Consider the following 21,968-nt stretch of genomic DNA (forward strand, 5'->3'; position numbering starts at 1 on the left):
TTAAATTCCTCTTCCTCCTCAGGAGTCTTCCGTGAGGCAATGACCGAGTTCAACGTGGACGCCCGCCATCTGACCAACGCTGGTGGAAACCACGTCAAAACCCGCATCACCAACCCCTCTGGAACCCACACCGACGCGGTGATCAAGGACAAGGGTGATGGGACCTACAACGTCGAGTACACCCCGTTCGAGGAAGGTGGGCATGGCCTTCGGGAGAGGCCTCCCATCTTGGAGGCCTCCTCCTTTTTCACGTGGTTCTTGGTCCAATCTGTACAACTCTTATCTTCCAGAAGCTTCGAAATTCAGGGTTGGGGGGAAAATTGACTTCAATGGGGCGATTGGATGCTGGATGTTTCCAGGCCCGATCTCTGGAGGGAGGGTGGGGAAAAAGAGGGAGGGATAGAGGTTGAAGAAAGAGGGAGCGTAGGTGATGTGTTGGGAGGAGCCTCTTCTGAGGACAACAGCCTGATGGAACACCAGGGTCGTCTCTCCGCCAAAAAACACCAAGGTTGTCTCTCTCCCAGAAGTTTGTGGCCAAGCCCTAAACTCTGGAGCTCCTCCCCCCAAACACCACCTTCTACGTCCTTTTTAAGACGCTCCTTAAAACCTCCCTCTCTGACCAAGCTTTTGGTCACCTGTCCTCATATCTCCTTTATGTGGCTCGGTCTCAGATTCGGTCTGATTTACGCTCCTGTGAAGCGCCTTGGGGACGTTTCCCTACGTTAAAAGGCGCTATATAAATGCAAGTTGTTCTAGTAGCAACAGAAGGGGCTTTGAACCTGATTTTCACAACCTTGTGGCCTTGAAGCGACAGTCCCCGGTCGCTCGGTGTATTCCGTCTTAACCTGGAGCAATGCCATGGGAGGTCTCTTTGATTTCTTACTCCTCTGCTGCCTTGGGGCTGGGGTAGCGTTCCCGTGAGCGTTGGGGTGCCCTTTGGTGGTACTCGCGCACCCCCCCTCCCTCTCAAATAGCACGAGTTGAGTGGCGGGTTATTCGACTACATGGGGCATCACATCTAAGCCCGGTTTTTGTCCCAGGCTGGCCGCCTTCCAGCACGGACTCGAGCGAATGTGAACCCTGCCTGGCCCGAGTCCTTGGGGCTCAGTTATGACGCCTCCCAGGGAGCGAACTTCCCTCTTTCTTTGGTGTTCTTATGCCGATTTGTCCTCCTGTCCCGCTAGGTGTGCACTCCATCGACGTCGCCTACAATGACTCACCGGTCCCCAACAGTCCCTTCAGAGTGCCGGTCACCGAGGGGTGCGATTCGAGCAGGGTTCGGGCCTACGGGCCGGGTCTGGATGGCGGCATCACCAACAAACCCAACAAGTTCACCGTGGAAACCAGGTAGGCGGGGGGGTCAGGGGTCACTAAAGACGCTCCTTAAAAGCCAACTCTTGGTCACCCGTCCTAATATCTCCTTGGACGGCTCAATTTTGTCCGATTTTACACGCCTCTGACGTTTTTACCGTGTTAAAGGCAAGTCGATGGCTGCTCGGCCGTGTGATGACCAGAGCACCTTAAGTTTACAACTAGGAAGAACTTAGTGGTTTCCAGGGGCGTCTCAAAGTGTTTCATTGCCCGTTGAAGTGTAGCTGTTGGGGAAACGTGCCAATTTGTGCACCGCAAGATCCCACTAGCATCAAATGAGGGGGGCGCTGGGCCTCTGTTTAACGTCTCATCCTGAAAGACGGCCGCTCCCTCAGTACCGGCACCGGGGGGAGGGGGATAAAGTGTCTGGCCTGGGTTGCGGGGCTCGAGTCTCTGGAGTGGGGGCTCGAACCCACGACCTAAGGAGCCATGGGTGTCACTGCAAACCAGAACCATTGGATGCCGAATGGAAGAGCCAGATTTGGTTGCTGTGGACGCACCATGGATGATCGGTGCCGATATATCGTGCAGTCGGCCCTCGGCAAGCACACCTTCCATTTACAAGCCCCCACCCCGAGGTGACTCTTCGGTGCAGGGTTGCCTTTTTGGCCCTTTCCCCCCCCCTGGCGATTCCATCACGTGACCTCCCACTCGCTACGGGTCACCCAACATGCCCGTCCATCAATGTCCCACCTTCCCACGGCCAATTGAGAAGCAGAGACATGGTCCCCCGACTGGATGATACTCGAGTTCACCACCTCCATCTCCCGTTCTTGGCCAACTCCAGGGTCAAAACCCCCCCACCTCGGGCGCGGGGTCATGGGTCGTCTCTATGGAAGCTGGGCTTGGGAGTCCTTGCGGCCGAGGTGTTTTTTTTTTTTTGCTGGTTGAGGGTCAAATCTACCTCCAATGTTTGTGACACTCTGATCTCTTGGGTTTAACTCCCTCCCATAAGGAACGCCGGGACGGGTGGATTGGGCCTAGCTGTTGAAGGACCATCCGAAGCCAAGATCACCTGCAAAGACAACAAAGATGGCAGCTGCTCTGTGGAGTACGTCCCGTACGAGCCTGGTACCTACGATGTGATCATCACTTACGGCGGCCAGCAAATTCCAGGTAAGGGGTGGAGGGAATCTGGTGCCGAGTGTCAGGTGAGATTTTCCCCTTCTGAAGCAGCGAGAGGGGGGGATGAAATAATCTTTTTTTTTTTCCCCCACCTTCAGGGAGTCCGTTTAAAGTTCCTGTTGGCAACACAGTCGATGCCACGAAAGTCAAGTGCACCGGGCCCGGCCTGGGCGGCAACGTTCGTGCGAATGTCCCTCAGTCGTTCAGTGTTGACACCAGTAAGGCCGGAGCAGCTCCCTTAAACGTCAGTGTTCTTGGGCCTAAAGGTAAGGCTTCAACTGACCGAATGAGTGTTGGATCTTCGACCGGGGGGGGCGGATTTGAGTATCATTGGGTGGTTCCCATGCTCCAAACCACTTTTTTTTTGTTCCTCTCTCGTTCCCCCATCTCTTCCACCCCCAACTAAGTGCCCGGGTATCTAGTTATTAGTCCTTCTGGCTTCTATTTTTAAAAATATTCCTTCTTTTTGTGACTGGTCTCCGATTCTTTGAGACCTCCTGACTTCGGGGACCCCTCTCGTCCCTTTCTCCTCCCCCCAACTCTTAACCACTTGACGTTTTTGGTGGGACCCCCATCCCCGGGCTCTTCGACCTTGATGTCCTGTGCGATTCTTGATTCCTCCGACAATGGGCCTTGCAGTGCGATTTTTGGCGAGGGGGGAATTTGTCTCCGTCTCTGGAATTTTCTGCGCGCGGTTATGGTAACTTTTTTTTTAAAAATTCCTTCTCTTGCTCTCACTCCAGGAGTTGTCGAACCTGTGGAGATCATCGACAACCCTGATCGGACAAAGACGGTCAGTTACGTCCCGACCCGTGAAGGACCCTACACCGTGTCCGTTCAGTACGCTGACCAGGAGATCCCACGCAGGTGCCTACGCGCATGTTTGCCCGAGCAATCGAGGCTGATGGACCTGTTTCGTCGCTGAAAGCGGGGGGGGGGGGTGGGATTGGCCAGCTGTTCGACTGTGGCAGGCGTCGTGCTGCTGTTGCCTTAAAACGCCTTGCGTTTCGACAGCTCCTTTTCAGGAGGGGGTGAACAGGACTCCGTTAGGATACAGGGGTGGGGTGGCAACAGGAGTTTGGGTTTACGGAGGTGGGGGAGGGAGATGGTGGGAGGCCGTTTGGAACGGGGACAAAAAGGAAACGGGGCGAGGGTTTCTGCGGCAAACGAGCTGTGGCGAACAAGGCCTACGTGGGTTTGGTTGGCGGAGTCCGTCAGGTTGGGCGCTTTCTGCCGGTTGGCGTTCGGGGGGAGGTGGGGCGAAATGGCGTCTAGACGTTGACTCTTTGCTCTCTCTCTCTCTCAGCCCCTTCAAGGTGAAGGTTTCGCCCACTCACGATGCCAGTAAGGTCAAAGCCAGCGGCCCGGGCCTCAACACGACTGGCGTTTCTGCCAGCCTGCCTGTGGAGTTCACCATCGATGCCAAGGACGCTGGAGAGGGCTTATTAGCCGTCCAGATCACGGTGAGTCTCTTTCCATTGCCGTTCTCGAGTACTTGAGTCGAAAGTGCCGAGAGTGTTCGATTTCCAGCATCTCAACCCCGCTCAGCTTCCTGTAGCGGCCGTGGGATCTTTTACCTCCCAACTGAGGGCAGACGGGGGGGCCTGGGCTTGACGTCTCCCTGAAAGACGACCCCTCTGCCAGTGCTGTACTGGCACCGGAGGAGGGGAGTGTGTCGGAGCCTGGATTACAGGGCTGGAGGCCTACGAGCCAAGTATTTGGGGATTAGAACCGTCGGGAAGTTGAGTGAACCTTTTTTTTTTATTGGGGCGAACGTCTGCTCGTTGGCTGACTTTGTGTTCATGCGCCGTTCGGCCAACAGGACCCAGAGGGTAAACCCAAGAAAGCCAGCATTCGAGACAACCACGATGGGACCTACACTGTGTCCTACGTCCCGGCCATGACCGGCCGCTATACAATCCTCATTAAATACGGCGGCGATGAAATTCCCTATTCCCCGTACCGTATCCGAGCTCTGCCGACGGGAGACGCCAGCAAGTGTACGGTGACTGGTAGGTATTCGATTTTTGCCCTTTGTTCGTCTCGACAATTATCACGCCAATGAAGCCCCATTGCTTTTACATACACCACCTATATAATCTCATTTGCTGCACACTTTTTTTCATGGTTTAAATGCTGATTTCTTATGTTGAGCACAGTTTGTTTTTTTTTCTTCCCTTGAATCTCACTTGACCGTTCCTTGCTTCTGTCCTTTCACCTCAGTGTCAATCGGAGGTCACGGGTTAGGTAAGCTGCTTGCTTGTATCGCCATTTTTTTTACCCCTTGTCCCCTTCCTTAACCTCCCCCTTTTACGTTAAAAGTACCTTTTTTTTTAATTTTAATCTTTTCGAGCATGTGCCGATCAGTGTGTCTTAACCAGCGTTGTGCTGCCTGAGTTCTCGTCCAGTCGCTAAGCAACCGTCCTCCATCTTTGTTCGGCCATTTTGAGCCCCATTGGCGCTTTTTTTTTTGTTGGCAAATTGGCCCGAGAGGTGACGAACTTGCCTTGAACCCGGTCGCAAATGGCTGTGCCAATGTCCGTTGTCTGTTTGTGTCGAAGAATTTCCTCCAGAAACTCGTCCTTCCACCTTGAAGGGAGCTTCTGTTTTTGACATCACCAGAACTGGGACTGTCCCTTTAAGGGTTAAAGGGGCATGTATGTAGGGGGGTTGTGTCCCACTGAACCCTTAAAGGTGGGTTTTAAGCCAAGGATTCTGCCAGCCCCCCCCCTCCCATGGTTGAATATCTTGCCAATTGTTCAGGCCTGTGGAGGGGGGGGGAGAATTAAGTATCCAGGGGCTTGTACCTCCATCAGGAAAGACGGGGAACTTGACCTCCCAGGCTTTTCTGGCCTTGTAGGCCTGAACGCCATCTCCAATTGGTGGACTCAATTGTCTGGGGGAGGGGGACAAACCCCTGCTATTCAACCGTGGGGGGGGGGGCGGATTTTGTATCTTTTCAACGATTCCCCAATTGTCCCTTGACATCTCGTCTGTAATCTGGGCATGGGCACTGGCAAGGTCCCCTTTTTTCTTAACGAAATCCATGTACACGTTCTGCAGTCACTGACTGTACCCACACGGCAGTTGACGACAGAACTGCTTTTTAGAGATGGCTGCGTGTGTGTTTTGTGTCTAGACGTGTGTCTCTGGCCTCGTCCTAGCCCCCTTGGAACACCATTTGCCCCCCACCATTAAACCACGGGCGCCACAAATAATTTTGACCTCAGTTTCTACCTAAACGGGTTACTCCCCCCTCCCGAACTGCCACGAGGAGCTGATGGCTTCTGCGTTGTGGGGGGGCAGGAACATGGCTCTGGCCTTGGTCGGACTGTAATGCCAAGCCTAGGTTTGATGCGTGGCCTTCCACCCGGGGCACGATTGACGGCCCTGCCGACCGGTTGCAGGGAGGCTGAGGTCGGAGGGATACCAAACCATGGTCCTTAACACCTCCTGGGTTCGTGAAGGACTGGATTGGGGCCTTCCAACCCCTCCATGCTCGATCCAGCCTGTCGCTAGGCAGATTTGGTGGGGAACAGTCTGAGATGAGTTGGACTATATCCTAATTGTCATTTTTGAGGGGAAGGATGGGGTACGGCCAGTTATTTTGCTCTGTTCAAGTCCTGGTCAAGTTTTCCATCGCCTCCTCTTCAAGCTTCCCAATTCTTAAACCATCTGGTGGTGTCTCCAAGTGGTTATTGCTTCCTCCCTTTCCCCCGCCTTGCTGCTATTGGCTGTGAGCTACTCTTGACCGTGCTGGCCACCCCACAATAACGACTGCTGCGATTGGGTGATGTTTTTTTTTGGCGACGTGTTGGCTTTGCTTGATTGGATGCCCAAGGCTTGAGTAGAGACTAGTGCTGTTGATCTCAGTATGCGGGGAAGAGGGATCTTGGCGGTCTGGAATTTTCCAGTGTTGGGGGGGTGGGCGGGGGGGTGCTCCGATGGCCAAATTTTTATATTTGGGTGGGGTGAAGGCTCCTTCACTAAATTCTTGGATAACTGGCCTCTCGTCATCTCATCTCCTCCCATGACTGGTGGGAGGAGGAGGCTACAATTGGCCATTTTGCCCCTGGACTTTGGGCGAGGAGATGGGCCAAATTTCCTGATTGTCCCAGTCAAGGGTGAGTGAAGACCAGAGGGGGGGGCTTTCTGACATGTCTTTCTCCCTTCCCACCCCCCCCCCCCCAAACTCCCCAGGTGGCCACGTGCCTGGGTTCCTGATATCTGCCCTCCCCACGGGCCGAGTCGACACTGGGTGGAGGCCCGAGTCGGCCATGGAAACTAGAATCAGGCGCTACTCTTAATGACACAAGTTTGGGTTATTCCCACCTACTGAGATCAGAGCTGCCAAACTAAAGAACAGTCGTGTACGGTGGCTTTGTGTTTTGTTGATCTCTTGTCTGGAGGGGTGGCAGGAGAGAGAGAGAGAGAGAGAGAGAGAGAGAGAGAGAGAGAGAGACTGACTCGATGTGAAGTCACCTACCAAGAATTGGGGCGGGCAGAACCAAAAGTCTACCTTGCATTGGCATCGGCACCAAAATGGGTAACCAAGCATCTTCCTAACTGTACGATCTTTGCCCCTGTCAATCGGGCAACCCCCGCATTTTGGATGGCTTTCCTCCGATTGGCGTCAAAAGGAGCCAGTCTAGACGACGTCTGTCTTCGTCGCGTGGCGAGGAGGCACACTTTACCCTTTAAAGCTCTTCCCCGTACGGTTTGAGGTAAACGTTTGACCTCTCTCTCCACAAAAAAAACCAAAATGGCCACTTCACAAATTTGGGGTTGGCCGTTCTTCACAGGAAGTGACATCACTGAACCAGTCTACGTAGGAATGGGGGGGCCTCCATTAGTAATTTAAACAAAAACTTGCTCTCTCTTCCTGTCTTCCCTTTTTTTCTTCCCTCTCTCTTTCTCTCCGGAAACCCCAGGTGCTGGAATTGGGCCGACCATTCAGATCGGAGAGGAAACTGTCATCACGGTTGATGCCAAGGCCGCTGGCAAGGGGAAGGTGACCTGCACCGTCTGCACCCCAGACGGCTCGGAGGTGGACGTAGACGTGGTGGAGAACGCAGACGGCACCTTCGATATCTTCTACACCGCCCCCCAGCCCGGCAAATACGTGATATGCGTGCGTTTTGGCGGGGAGCATGTCCCGAACAGCCCGTTCCAGGTCATGGTGAGTTCCCTCTTGTGCCCGTAAGTGGAAGCCTAGCTGGAAAGGGCCCAGGTCTCGTCGCCTCCCCACTTGGCTCTTCCAACGTTCTCCTGGCCGACCGCCCTCCATAAACGTCTGCTCGTCCAAATCTCTGCTGCCCGTCCCTTACTCTCTCCCAAAGTCCCGTTCACCGTCACCTCTCCCTGTGCCCGCTGACCGACATTGGCTCCTGGTCCACCAACATCTTAAAATTCTCATCCTCGTGTTCATGTCCCTCCGATGGCCTCCAGCCCCTCCCTAGCTCCAACCTCCCAGATCTCCTGCACTCCTCCAATTCTGGCCTCTTGCGCGTTCCCCCCGCCCCCCCCCACCCCCGGATTCCCATCGCTCTGCCATTGGCGGCCGTGCCTTCAGCCGCCTAGGCCCTAAGCTCTGGAATTCCCTCCCGAAACCCCTCTCTGCCCCTCCTTTAAGGCACTCCTTAAAACCCACCTCTTGGACCAAGCTTTTGGTCACCTGTCCTAATCTCTCCTTCTGTGGCTCGGTGTTAAGATTTTGTTTCACGCTCCTGTGAAGTGCCTCGGATGTTTTGCTATGTTGAAGGCACAGAGTTGAGCAGGAGGGGGTCGGGGCTGGTCTTTTGCCAGTTTGGTGTGGCGACTTTTTGGGGCAGACTAGGACTGAGTGGGAAGCTGTGAAGAGGACGTCCAAGGGAGATGCATTTTGGTAGATCGAATCGGGCCAGGACCTACTCCGTTAATGGTAGGGCGTTGGGGAGAGTTATAGAACAAAGAGATCTAGGAGTACAGGTTCATAGCTCCTTGAAAGTGGAGTCACAGGTGGACAGGGTGGTGAAGAAGGCATTCGGCATGCTTGGTTTCATTGGTCAGAACATTGAATACAGGAGTTGGGATGTCTTGTTGAAGTTGTACAAGACATTAGTAAGGCCACACTTGGAATACTGTGTACAGTTCTGGTCACCCTATTATAGAAAGGATATTATTAAACTAGAAAGAGTGCAGAAAAGATTTACTAGGATGCTACCGGGACTTGATGGTTTGACTTATAGGGAGAGGTTAGATAGACTGAGACTTTTTTCCCTGGAGAGTAGGAGGTTAAGGGCTGATCTTATAGAAGTCTATAAAATAATGAGGGGCACAGATAAGGTAGATAGTCAAAATCTTTTCCCAAAGGTAGGGGAGTCTATAGCGAGGGGGCATAGATTTAAGGTGAGAGGGGAGAGATACAAAAGGGTCCAGAGGGGCAATTTTTTCACTCAAAGGGTGGTGAGTGTCTGGAACGAGCTGCCAGAGGCAGTAGTAGAGGCGGGTACAATTTTGTCTTTTTAAAAAGCATTTGGACAGTTACATGGGTAAGATGGGGATAGAGGGATATGGGCCAAGTGCAGGCAATTGGGACTAGCTTAGTGGTATAAACTGGGCGACATGGACATGTTGGGCCGAAGGGCCTGTTTCCATGTTGTAAACTTCTATGATTCTCTGAGAGGCCTGGGTGACCGAGAGTATTGGCTTGTCGGCCTTGAGTAAACGGGACAATGGATCGAGCTCTTGACCATTGAGTGTCGAATGTAAAATGAAGGCGGACGGTTGTGTGGGGTTTTGGGGGAAGAGGGGCTTTGGGGGGAGCTTTGTTGGGTGGAGGGTTTGGGACGTTGAAAACCACTTATTTTCCAGTTCGCTCGCTCGATCTCTAACCTCTCGTTTGCCCCCCACAACAGGCGACTGAAGGGGATCAGATTGGCCAGCAGCAAATTCCACAGCAGCGCATGACACCGAATTATGGCTGGGTATCCGAACTTTGAACTTTGTTATCTTGGCGACCGCTCCCGTCTTGACCATCCCGCCCTGGAATTCAGGAACCCTGGCGTCTCGGTGGTGGGGGGGCGAAGAGGAGGGAGGGGCAGCCTCGCAGGGTTAACTGGGACGTGCGTGTTTGGAGCAACGCCAACGGTCAAGCATAGAATCATGCACAGGAGGCCATTCGGCCCATGGTGCCTGTGCTGGCTCTTTGGCAGGGATATCCGATTGGTCTTTTCTTCCCCGTAGCCCTGCAAGTTTTATTCCTGTTTTTTCAAGTATTTATCTGATCCCCCGTTTTGCAAGTTACTATTGAATCTGTGACTTCTCAGGGGCCCATACCAAAGGGGGAGGAGGGAGGGACTGAATTCCAGGATGGTATTCCTTCATTGGCTGTTCTCTCGCTCTCTCGTACCTGGTGAGGTCTTCACACTGGCCGCCAATCGGCGGTGAGCCTTCACGTTGCTGTTGTCCGACCTGCCCTGTCCGTCTTGGCTGCTTTTGTGTCTTGGGGTCGTGGCTGCCCCGTTCAGCTCTTGAGTCGGGGGGGGTGTGTCGCACTTTTTTTATTGGGGATGGGGTTCTGAAGGCTCCATAACTATCGGTACACCAGGAACACCGAGATACCTTAACCACACCACCATTCCGAGGCTTCTCTTGCTGGTTGGGCCTTGATTTTGGTTATTGGCCAAAACCGTTATCCATAAACTCCTCTGTAATTGGGGACTTGAGGTACAGATAGGCCCCAATCCTTTTGACTGGGCGGAACAGGCTCGAGGGGCTGAATGGCCTCCTGTTCCTGTGTTGGGGGTCGGGTGTTCCCCCTTGGACCTCCCAAGGGGCTCGAGCCTTTTTCCGTCGGACAATCGGATCGAGGCCTGATCTGTACCTCCCCAGACGTGAGCAAGATGGTGGCTTGTTGGGCCCCCTTTCGGAGGGGAGAACGGGAAGGGAGATCAAGAGGAGGAGACAGAACCATCTCTCCCCTCAGGAGATCGAGGATTGGGTGCAGGAGGAGGCCGTTCTGCCATTCGGTCAGATCCCAGCTGCTCTGGATCGTGACTCCATTTACTCGCCTTGGTTCTGTAATCCTTGATTCCCCTCACCCAACAAAAGCTTATCCATCTTGACGTTTTCAATTGACCCCCAAGCCTCGTGCCCGTGCCCTGATAGCTTTTGGGTATTGCAAGGAAGCTCCATTCTGGTACTAGGCCTGATACCCCCCAAATCTTAACAAGGGGCAATTCGACCCTGGAGGGTGCCCATTCTGACCTCAAAGGGTGGGTAGTTGCTTTGAGATCCTTGGGTTATTCCCTACGGAGCACGGCTTGTAATGGACGTCCTCCCGTCCCCGTACAAGTTGACGATAACCGCCACCTACCTCCGTCTCAGTTCAAACTTGACGCTTTTTTTTTTCCTTCCCCCCCCCCTCAGGCTCCAGACCGTCCTCTGGGGGTGAACGGGATGGATGTGGCTGACCTGCGACCTTTTGACCTCGTGATTCCTTTCACCATCAAGAAGGGAGAGATAACAGGTAAACGGAGGGGTATTTTGCCGAGATGTAATCGTCCGTGGTGGGACGGTGGGACTGAGACTCTCCTTCCCTGTTCCAGGTGAAGTCCTCATGCCTTCTGGGAAGAAAGCCAAGCCGGACATCATGGACAACAAAGATGGCACAGTGACGGTTAAGTTTGCGCCAACAGAGCTGGGCCTCCACGAAATGGGCATCAAGTACGATGGAAACCACATTCCAGGTGAGGGGAGAGGGCCTTGCTGCTCGAGCGCTGGTATCTGGTCCGCGAGGGAGGAGAGGGGACGCTTTCCTGGCAGGTGGGATAGCAAACCGAAGTCTTGTTTCTTTGCAATGATTGAGTTTTTTTTTTCCCTCCATCTCCTCAGGCAGTCCTCTGCAATTCTACGTGGACTTCATGAATAGTGGCCACGTCAATGCCTATGGTCCTGGCCTCATACACGGCATGGTGAACAAACCAGCGGTTTTCACCGTAGATACAAAGGATGCCGGAGAAGGTGAGATGTTTGCTGGCGTCGCTGACTCCCTTCATGGGGGGGCCCCTCTCCCTCTCCGAGTGCTTAACGGCTCCCTTTTCTGGTTGCTATCCTCCGCAGGTGGCTTGGCCTTGGCGATCGAGGGCCCGTCAAAAGCCGACATCAGCTGCACCGACAACCAGGATGGGACCTGCACCGTCTCCTACCTGCCTGTGCTCCCCGGAGACTACAACATCCTGGTAAAGTACAACGACAAGCACATCCCAGGCAGCCCGTTCGTCTCAAAAATCACAGGTAGGAAGGTTTCCATCTTTTTTTGAGCCCTCAAAAGCCTCGGGGCCTACTCCCGTTGCTATAGTAATTTGAGCCCGAGTCCCAAAGCTTGTGAAATCGTGCCTGTATTGGAGTTGGCACTTCCAGAAAAGGGGAACTTTTTGTCATGCGAGGAGCAAGTTTGGAAGAGCAGGAGTCTGCAGTCGTCAGGAGCTCTTCTACTACGTTAAAAGGCGCTGGATAAGTTTCCCAAGGCTCTTCACGGGGGTGTAAATCAGACACCAGTTTGACATCGTGTCGGAGATGTTAGGTTAGGTGAAAAGCTTGGTCAGAGGTAGGTTTTAAGGAACGTCTTGGAGAGGTTTCGGGAGGGAATGCCAGAGCTTGAGGCCTAGAAGTCAGGCCCCTTTCAAGCCTTTCCTTGAGGTTTTTCCCCCTCCATGTAGCTCCTCTTAATGAGACTCGGCCACTCAACAACTTCAGTGAGGCCCTCAAGCCAGTGGTGGTCCTAACGTCTTACTGGGCTGACCAGCAACACCTGAGATGCTTCACTGTAAGTCGTTGGAGGTGGGGTTATTTGTGGCCTTGCTGACGTGGTTCTCGCCCACTGCGTGGCCAGGGCACTCAACATCAAATCAGATGTCGGTAGATTAAGTGAGTGGGCAAAACTGTGGCCAATGGGTTTCAACTCAAATAAGTGAGAGGCCGTCCATTTTTGGACCCCCAAAAAAAGATAGATCAGAATTGTTTTAAACGAAGAGCTAGGAGCAGTGGAGGCCCAGAGAGATTTCGGGGTCCATCTACGCCATCACTAAAAGGTCAGGTGCAAAAAATACTCTAAGGCTGATGAAAGGTTATAACTAGAGGGCGAGAATATAAAGGAGGAAGTTTTGCTACAGATACACAAAGCCCTGGTTAGACCACATCTGGAGTGCGATGTACAGTTCTGGGCGCCACACCTTAGAGGGGGGGGTGTATTGGCCTTGGAGGGGTGCAGTGTCGAGTTACCAGGGCTCCAAAGGTTAGATTATGAGGAGAAAGTCCACAAATTGGCTTTGAGGTCTTTGAAAGGAATTGGTAGGGCAGATGAGAGAGAAACCCTTCCCACTGGTCAGGGAGTCTCAGACAAGGGCATAACCTTAAAATCAGGGCCATTCGAGAGAAGTTGGTAGAAGTGTGGAACTCTTGAAAAAAGCAGTAGTTGCTCGGTCATTTAATTATAAATAAAGTCTAAAATAGATCTATGGGGTCTTGAGGGATATGGAGCAGGTGGATGGGAGTTGAGATACAGATCCACCATTTTTGAATGGCGGAACAGGCCCGAGGGGCTGAATGGTCGCCCTCTGTTCCTAACCCTTGTCTTGGTTCACTTTTTTTTTCTTTTCCCCCCCCCCGCCACCCAGGTGATGACTCGATGAGGATGACCCAGCTCAAGGTGGGCTCGTCCACTGACGTCCCCCTGAACATCAGCGAGAGGGACCTCAGCCAGCTCGCTGCGACTGTGATCGCCCCGTCTGGCCGGGAGGAGTCCTGCCTCCTGAAGAGACTACGTGACGGAAATATCGGTAAGATGTGGCGGAGAGAGGTGTGTGTGTGTCTTTAAACTTCCCCCTCCTGGAGGGAAGGGGGTGACTTTAGGAATTCCAAGAGTGGAGACCCAAGTCTTGGAGTTTGTACATCGAACGTCCTTGGTCATTTTTCTTACTGTTTCAGGGATCTCCTTCGTCCCGAAGGAGATTGGCGAACACTTAGTCAACATCAAGAGGAATGGCCGCCACATTGCCAACAGCCCCATCACCATCATGATCAACCAGTCGGAGGTTGGCGACGCCAGTCGGGTGAGGGTGACGGGCCCAGGCCTCACTGAGGCCCATACCTTCGAGTCTGCCGATTTCACCATTGACACCAGAGAAGCAGGTACGTTGGGAGGCTGGGGAACTTTCCAGAAGGTCTTGCTACTGCCTTGACGGAGCTTGAAGCTATGGGGCTACAGTCGTGCCCAAATCAGAGCCCCGACTTGGCCTGCACGCCGTCGGAGGTTTTCAGGGTGGGTAAGGCTGGCATTTATTGGCCGTTTCCCTGAGGTTGGGGGCTGCTGCCTCGAACTGTTGCTGGTGGGTTTGGTCCAACTCCGTTTGCTGGAGGGGTCATTGAGTCGGCCATGTTTGGTGTGTGGGACTGGTTTTGTCAAGACTTGAGTGAACCAGTTGGGTTTTTCTGCCCATCAGAAAGCTTCCCCTTCTCTGAAGCCACTGCCAAGGACCAATAGCTCTCCGCTAAGTGCGAGTTAAGAGTAGGGACCGGCCACCGAAGCCCTGCTGACCTCGTGTTTGGCTGGGCGATGTATATTTAGCCTCGACTACTGGGATCAGGAGTGGTCACTGGCCCAGGACACCTGTTGCTGCACTGACTAGGGGCAGAAACGGGCAACTACTGGGCATGAGTGCCAAAGCAAAGTGGTACAATTGGCCAGTGAGCCATCGAAGATGGACGCCAGGATCCTTGGAGACCAGCGCTGGTCTCCGTGGCCACCCCAACAACTTGCATTTAGCCAGCGCCTTTTAACGTAGGTTAAAGTCCCCAAGGTGCTTTGCAGGAGCGGTAAATCAGACAAAATTTGACTAGGCCACATGAGGCATTAGTACAAGTGACCAAAAGCTCGGTCAAAAGGGGTAGGCCTCAAGGAGCGTCTTGGAGGCGAGAGGGGGAATTCCAGAGCTCGGGGCCGAGGCGGCTGAAGGCACGGCCGCCAATGGTGGAGCGATGGGAACCGGGGGATGGACAAGAGGCCGGAATTGGAGGAGCGCAGAGATCTCGGAGGGTTGTCGGGGCTGGAGGAGGTTCGAGATTGGGGGGGACATGGAGGCCTTCCTGGACCAGGAGCCAATGTCGGTCAGCGAGCACGGTGGGTGAACGGGACTCGGCGTGAGTTGGGATACGGCGGGGTGGGGGCAGCAGAGTTTTGGATGAGCTCAAGTTTCTGGAAGACGGGAGGACTGCTGGGAGAGCATTGACTCCAGACTGGACCGTTCCAATGTGAAGCGGTCGTGACTTGTTTCAGAGGGCTCTTCTTTTGTCTCCAGGGTATGGTGGTCTTGGGCTGTCCATCGAGGGCCCGAGTAAAGTGGACATCAGCACTGAAGAGTTGGAGAACGGGAATTGCAAAGTGACCTACTGCCCAACTGAGCCCGGCAACTACATCATTAACATCAAGTTTGCAGATCAACATGTACCAGGTATGACCACCGTCTGCCCTTGACCGGTACCACTGGTCTGGAGCCTCGTGGATCTCCACATGGCAGGTTCTCTCCTCCACCGCTGAGATACAATTGCTGACCCGTCTGTGTCTCTCTCTCTCTCGACTCCGCAGGAAGTCCCTTCACGGTGAAGGTCACCGGTGAGGGGCGGGTTAAGGAAAGCATCACCAGACGGAGACGAGCCGCATCCGTGGCCAACGTTGGCAGCCAATGTGACCTCAGTCTCAAGATTCCAGGTAACGGGAATATTTCCAGGGCGCTCTCCACTCTTGTGGAGATACATCTCAGGGAAGACCACTAAACCACCTCTGGACGTACCTTGCAGCCGATGAAGTAGCTTTGAAGTCTCCTGAATTCTTTTCTTCTGCCTTCAGAAATCAATATCGGGGACATGACCGCTCAGGTGACGAGTCCCTCCGGGAAGATCCACGAGGCGGAGATAATGGCGGGCGAGAAGAACACGTACTGCATCCGTTTTGTGCCAACGGAGATGGGCATCCACACGGTCAGCGTCAAGTACCGAGGCCAGCACGTGCCAGGGAGCCCCTTCCAGTTCACGGTGGGCCCGCTGGGAGAAGGAGGGGCCCATAAAGTGAGAGCTGGAGGCCCTGGATTGGAGAGGGCGGAGGCCGGAGTGCCAGGTAGGCCTCGCGACCCGGGGCGATGGTGCCGTTGGAGGAGGGAGCCGCAAAGCCTTGCTGTAGGCCTTTCTAGAACTTTGCCCCCTGGTCGCGGGGGCAGCTCCTGATTTGACCCGTGTTGATGAGGGGGGGTTTAACCAGGAATTGGAAAGAAGCTGGGCAGCCATTGGGGAGAGGGAGCCTGGACTCCCTTCTCCCAACCAGGCAAGCCTGCGACTGGAGGCCCAGGGGGCAGAATGTGGCCAAGAGACAACGGGAGGGGAGTTGGATGGATCATGGCCGAGGTCAAACAAAGTCCCAGTTGCCTTGTTTTTTTGTGGCGGGCGGTGAGATCGAGACGAGGAAGTTCTTGCCTCGTTCTGGTTAATGCCGGAACATTCCATCGTGACTGACTGTGGTTTCTTGTCCCCCCCCCCCACCCCCTCCATTTCCCTCTCTAGCCGAGTTCAGTATCTGGACCCGGGAGGCTGGGGCTGGTGGCCTCTCGATCGCCGTCGAGGGGCCCAGCAAAGCGGAGATCGCCTTCGAGGATCGCAAGGATGGTTCGTGCGGCGTGTCCTACATCGTGCAGGAGCCGGGTGAGTGTCCCTGGTACAGATGGGGGGGCCCCCGTTAGGAGTGGTTTGGGTGGGGGACCAAACCCCCCCCCCTCCCCCTACCCTTGCACGTCACTGCAGGAGGAGCACAAGTGGTGATGAAACCGTCTGGGCTCCTGCTCCTGAGACCCTTCCCCCCCTGGTTGCGTGCGCACTGAGGTCGGGGATCGACTGGCTGTGATGCCTTCTGTGGTCGAATAGCCCACCAGCGCGCGCTCTGCTGTCTTGCGTGTGGACGGTGGTCATTTTGGAAGTGGTGAGGGTCATCGGGGGAAGTGCGGGAGGTCACAAATAGTCTGCTTTCTGTTTACGAGCCCCTCTTTTTCTTTCTTTCTCTCTCTCTCTCTCTCTCTCTCTCTCTCTCTCTCTCTCTGCCCTCCGCAGGTGACTATGAAGTGTCCATCAAGTTCAACGATGATCACATCCCGGACAGCCCCTTCATCGTCCCCGTGGCCTCCCCTTCGGACGACGCGAGGAGCCTCACTGTCACTAGTCTTCAGGTGAGGCTCTGGGAAAAACCACCCGAAACTGCCCGCCTGTTGGTCCCGCTGGTCCCTCCGCGAGCCAGGCCCGGCGGTCGCTAGTGGCAACGGTGTGTGGGGGGGTTTCATGAGGTTAGAGGTCAGGGCCTGGGATTTGCTCGGGTGACGTCGTCCTGGGAATTCCCGAATTCGCGTTGGGTCGTCGGCGGGGTGTCCTGGTGTCTCCGTTTTTGGCCGTAAATATCAGCCGTCCCACCGCCCTCGCAGAACTGATCCCGGGTGAGAGGTTGGTGGGAAGGAGCAGCGACAATTGGCCTGGCCAACACCAACTCTCCTGGTCTGGGAGCGGCCGGTGAGAGGCCCCCTGCAGTCGAATAGCCTGCCGGCCCTCCATGCCTGGAGAAAGGACTCTTGAACAAGTGTTTTGGTTGTGGCGGGGCGCGAAGCAGAGGAGAAACTTGGGTAGTTTGTGTTTTCGAGCCACTGGTTTGACCGTTACGCCGGGCCGGGCCGAGGGAGTGACCAGCTGACCGGACGAGGTAGGCCCATGTGTTTTTCTCGGGTCTCTCTTAAAGGCTTTTGACAGGACCGAATTGTGTTTTGTTTTTCCTCTTTGCGTGGTTAAAGGTTAAAGAGGGAGGTGCCTGTGTCTGTGTGCCAGTCACCGTGAGCAGGGTTGTGTTTTAGGGAAGGGGGCAAACGAGTTGCCCTTCATCGCCTCAGGCCAATTGGACACTTGCTGTTTTCCCCGTAGCCTTGCGCCAGCCAAGATTGGGAGCACTGCCTCAGCCATGCCTGATATTTCTTGGCTGGAAGGCTTCCCCCCTCGCTCAAGGACAAGGGACTTTGAACTCCGAACTCTGGCCTCCAACTGTTCTGCCGTCTTGGGCACCCATACCATGGGTGGCTTGGCACTTGTCAACGCCTGGCCCACCCTGCACCATGGGTGTCGTTCCACGGATGGTAGGAACTGTGTGTAGCTGTTATCATGCGGGCAGGGGGATTAAGAGGGCATCACTAGGGTAATAGCATAGCAATCCCAATGCCCTCAACACAAGCCTGCCATCTACCTCCCTCTTTAACTCCTTTAACTGACCAATCCAGGTAAGGTTCTGAGTATTCGGGTAAAACATTGTGGGCAGTATGGGGCGAGCGTCCCAGGATGCTTCTGAAGGAGTAACAAAGTCCCACCAGGCTGTGGGCCTTTGACCCTCGAACTCCAACGTGGTCGTACGTAGAATTGGGAATGGGACGTCCACTGAGGCACGTACTTTGGTTTGATGCTCCTCCAGCTCCATCGTGGAAAGCTCTTTGTTCACTTGAGGTGGGATGGGCTTTGAAGGTGCTGCAGTTTCCATTCCTGAGGTGATCTCGGCCAGGATCCCTGTTGGAACTTCGGAGAGAGCTGCACCCTTGAGGTGGTGGGTGAAGGAGGCCGGTGTTCGTGCTCCTGGTCGCCATCCAGTGACTCCCACTAGGGCGTTGGTGGGGGGGAGGTGTGTGATGTCTTTCAACTGAACTGGTTGACCATCCTCCATGTGGAGGTTGTGATCGGGTTCCCAACCCTCCAGGATTGGCCTGGAGTGCCCAGGAATTGTAGATTAACCTCTAGGACACCAAGAAAATTCCCACTTTCTTCCAATTGGGAGAACGGGGGGGGGAGGGACGTCTGCTTGACCGTCTATCATCCAATTGGGTGATGGCAGCATCTGTTCGCTTTCCGATTGGCTGGGAAGGCGGAGTGCCATGAGGATGGACGTGTCGGGTGACCAATAGTGCGACGAAACCTCCCGGGAATACGCCCAACCAGACTTGGCTTCCCAAGTTGGGCGAATGTTGCAATGAAATCAGTCGTTCCTTCAGAATGGGAAATTTCTGGGGTGGGTTTAGGAGGGGGGAGGAAAGAGAAGAAATAATTTTATTTGAGGCCTAGCTCCCAATGACTCAGTTACACCCTTACTTTCCTCCTGGGAAAGTGAAGTGAGGAGGCCGCAAAGGGATTTGGACAGGTTAAGTGAGTGGGCAAGAAGGTGGCAGATGGAGTATAATGTGGGGAAAGGTGAGCTTATTCACTTTGGTAGGAAGAATGGAAAAACAGAATATTTTTTAAATGGTGAGATACTAATGTACAAGGACGTCCAAATCCCTATGGACATGACTCTTAACATGCAGGTACAGCCAACAATTAGGAAGGTAAATGGTATGTTGGCCTTTATTGCAAGGGGATTGGAGTACAAGAGTAAGGAAGTCTTGCTACAATTGTACAGGGCTTTGGTGAGACCTCACCTGGAGTACTGTGTACAGTTTTGGTCTCCTTATCTAAGGAAGGAGATACTTGCCTTGGAGGCAGTGCAACGAAGGTTCACTAGATTGATTCCTGGGATGAGAGAGTTGTCCTATGAGGAGAGATTGAGTAGAATGGGCCGATACTCTCTGGAGTTTAGAAGAATGAGAGGTGATCTTATTGAAACAGAAGATTCTGATGGGGCCTCGACAGGGTAGATGCTGAGAGGCTGTTTCCCCCTGGCTGGAGAGTCTAGAACCAGGGGGCATAGTCTCAGGAGAAGGGGTCGGCCATTCAAGACTGAGATGAGGAGGAATTTCTTCACTCGGAGGGTGGTGAATCTTTGGAATTCTCTACCCCAGAGGGCTGTGGATGCTCAGTCATTGAGGATATTCAAGGCGGAGATGGATAGATTTTTGGGGAATCGAGGGATATGGGGCGGGAAAGTGGAGTTGAGGTCGAAGATCGGCCATGATCTGATTGAATGGCGGAGCAGGCTCGAGGGGCCGAATGGCCTACTCCTGCTCCTATTTCTTATGACGTTGCACACTAGGAAGAAATCATCTAAAAAAGGGTTGGGAGGGAGGGGAGAAGAGACTTGGGGCCCCTCCTCTTGAGGCCTCCCCTCTCCTGTTGCTCTGTTCTGTGTTCAAAGCTGCTTTCTGATTCCAGGAGTCAGGGTTAAAGGTGAACCATCCAGCGTCCTTTGCGGTCAGCCTGAATGGCGCAAAGGGAGTGATTGACGCTAAGGTCCATAGTCCGTCTGGAGCTCTGGAAGAATGCTGTGTCTCGGAGATTGATGAAGGTATTTTTAACATGAAATAAATTCAAACTAAACTTGGTTAACCTCTTTGCTTTTGGAATGAAGGTGAGGGCTGCCATGTTGGCAAATGGGACACTCTCTCCATTGTTGGCATCCAACATCGAGCGCCCTCTACACTGTCCCATCAAACACTCCCAGGGCAGGTACAGGGTGAGATACAGAGTAAAGCTCCCTCTACACTGTCCCGTCAAACACTCCCAGGGCAAGTACAGGGTTAGATACAGAGTAAAGCTCCCACTACACTGTCCCCATCAAACACTCCGAGGGCAGGTACAGGGTTAGATACAGAGTAAAGCTCCCTCTACACTGTCCCATCAAACACTCCCAGGGCAGGTACAGGGTTAGATACAGAGTAAAGCTCCCTCTACACTGTCCCATCAAACACTCCCAGGGGCAGGTACAGGGTTAGATCCAGAGTAAAGCTCCCTCTACACCGTCACGCTCGTTCCCATTGCCTTACAGATAAGTACGCAGTCCGCTTCATTCCACGGGAAAATGGCATCTACCTGATTGACGTCAAGTTCAACGGTTCTCACATCCCTGGAAGCCCCTTCAAGATCCGCGTGGGAGAGTCTGGGCAGACTGGAGACCCTGGAATGGTGTCTGCATCTGGTGCTGGCCTGGAAGGAGGTGTCACTGGTAAGAATAGACCTGCTTTTTACCCGGGATAAAAATCGGGAGTTGGGTCTCTGTCTTAATCCATACAGACCCTTGGCCAATTTTGGCCGGTGTGGACTTCCTCGGGAGGGAAGAAAATTGGCCGCCACCTATGGAATCTAGCAACGCTGAAGGAGGCCCTTCGTCCCATCCTGCCTGTGCTGGCCCTTTTTGAAAGCTATCCGATTATTCCCTCCCCGTCGCCCTGCAAATTTTTCCCTTTTCAAGTATTTCTCCGATTCCCTTCGTGATTTTGAACCCCTCTATCAAATCTCCCCTTAACCTTCTCTGCTCTGAGGAGAACGATCCCACTCTCTCCGGGGTCTCCGCAGTACTGGAGTCCCTCATCCCTGGTACCATTCTAGTAAATCTCCTCTGCGCCCTCTCCAAGGCCTTGACATCCTTCCTAAAGTGCGGTGCCCAGAATTGGACCCAATACTCCAACTGAGGGCTCACCAATGTTTTATAAAAGTTTAACATAACTTCCTTGTACATTCTGCCTCTATTTATAAAGCCCAGGATCTTGTATCTTTTTATCCCTCCCCCTGTTTGTTTGGACATCAGGTGAGGACAGGATTGTCTGATGTGGGGCGGGAGGGGTTGGTTTCTTGGCACAATCCCCCTCCCCAAGTCGAATAGCCAGTCAAATGCTGGTGAGTGTGTCTTTCAGATTGGCAGTTTGGGTACTGAGAGGCATGACTTGAACCTTTAGTCTGAGTCTCGCTGGGCTATCTCAATGGCCTAAACGAACATGAGGCCATTCAGCCCCTCGAGCCTGTGCCTCCATTCATGAGACCATGGTGTATCCCCCACACCCACCCGGGCTCTAGTTCGAAATACCGGCTGTGGAATCTTTTACGCCCACCTGAGAGGGCAGACGGAGGGGGGGGCCTCGTTTAACGTCTCACGCCAAAAGACGGCCCCTCCGACAATGCGGCGCTCCCTCAGTACTGGTGCCAGGGGGGGCGTCTGGCCTGGATTGCGGGGCTCGAGTCTCTGGAGGGGAGCCTAGAGCCCGCGACCGTCTGACGAGTGCGAGACCCATCTGGATCGATCCTGACTTTGTATCTCGAATGTTTCTTGATGCTTCTGCCCTTCTGAACTTCCAGGTGCCCCTGCAGAGTTCATAGTCAACACTACAAACGCAGGCCCCGGGGCCTTGGCCGTCACGATTGACGGCCCGTCTAAAGTCAAGATGGACTGTCAGGAATGTACTGAAGGTTACAAGGTCACGTACACTCCCATGGCCCCAGGGAGCTATCTGATCTCCATCAAATATGGAGGCCCATATCACATTGTGGGCAGTCCGTTTAAAGCCAAGATTACAGGTGAGTTGAGTTGGCCTTTTCAATAAGTGACTTGCTTTTATCCGGCGCCTTTTAACGTCGTGAAACGTCCCCAAGGCTCTTCACGGGAATGTAAATCAGAGAAAACATGACCGAGCCACACCAGGAGACATTAGGTGACCAAAAGCTTG

At 53.8% G+C, this 21,968-nt stretch overlaps 1 protein-coding gene across 1 annotated transcript in view; it reads left to right on the forward strand.

Annotated features, from left to right (window-relative positions):
* The window catches only part of LOC137313276 (filamin-A-like), a 68,778-nt gene that overhangs the window by 44,195 nt on the left and 2,615 nt on the right, over positions 1 to 21,968 (forward strand). The window contains 24 exon segments of the mRNA XM_067979401.1: positions 23 to 196; positions 1,185 to 1,347; positions 2,327 to 2,487; positions 2,595 to 2,762; positions 3,240 to 3,363; positions 3,803 to 3,959; positions 4,319 to 4,508; positions 4,720 to 4,743; positions 7,428 to 7,675; positions 9,393 to 9,461; positions 10,906 to 11,005; positions 11,085 to 11,225; positions 11,371 to 11,499; positions 11,599 to 11,772; positions 13,155 to 13,316; positions 13,465 to 13,668; positions 14,835 to 14,987; positions 15,122 to 15,244; positions 15,383 to 15,649; positions 16,090 to 16,227; positions 16,630 to 16,745; positions 19,684 to 19,816; positions 20,297 to 20,473; positions 21,601 to 21,819. Coding sequence (XP_067835502.1) covers positions 23 to 196; positions 1,185 to 1,347; positions 2,327 to 2,487; positions 2,595 to 2,762; positions 3,240 to 3,363; positions 3,803 to 3,959; positions 4,319 to 4,508; positions 4,720 to 4,743; positions 7,428 to 7,675; positions 9,393 to 9,461; positions 10,906 to 11,005; positions 11,085 to 11,225; positions 11,371 to 11,499; positions 11,599 to 11,772; positions 13,155 to 13,316; positions 13,465 to 13,668; positions 14,835 to 14,987; positions 15,122 to 15,244; positions 15,383 to 15,649; positions 16,090 to 16,227; positions 16,630 to 16,745; positions 19,684 to 19,816; positions 20,297 to 20,473; positions 21,601 to 21,819 — 3,714 coding nt within the window.

Source organism: Heptranchias perlo, unplaced genomic scaffold, assembly GCF_035084215.1.
Source record: "Heptranchias perlo isolate sHepPer1 unplaced genomic scaffold, sHepPer1.hap1 HAP1_SCAFFOLD_455, whole genome shotgun sequence".
In the NCBI taxonomy this organism is placed as follows: domain Eukaryota; kingdom Metazoa; phylum Chordata; class Chondrichthyes; order Hexanchiformes; family Hexanchidae; genus Heptranchias; species Heptranchias perlo.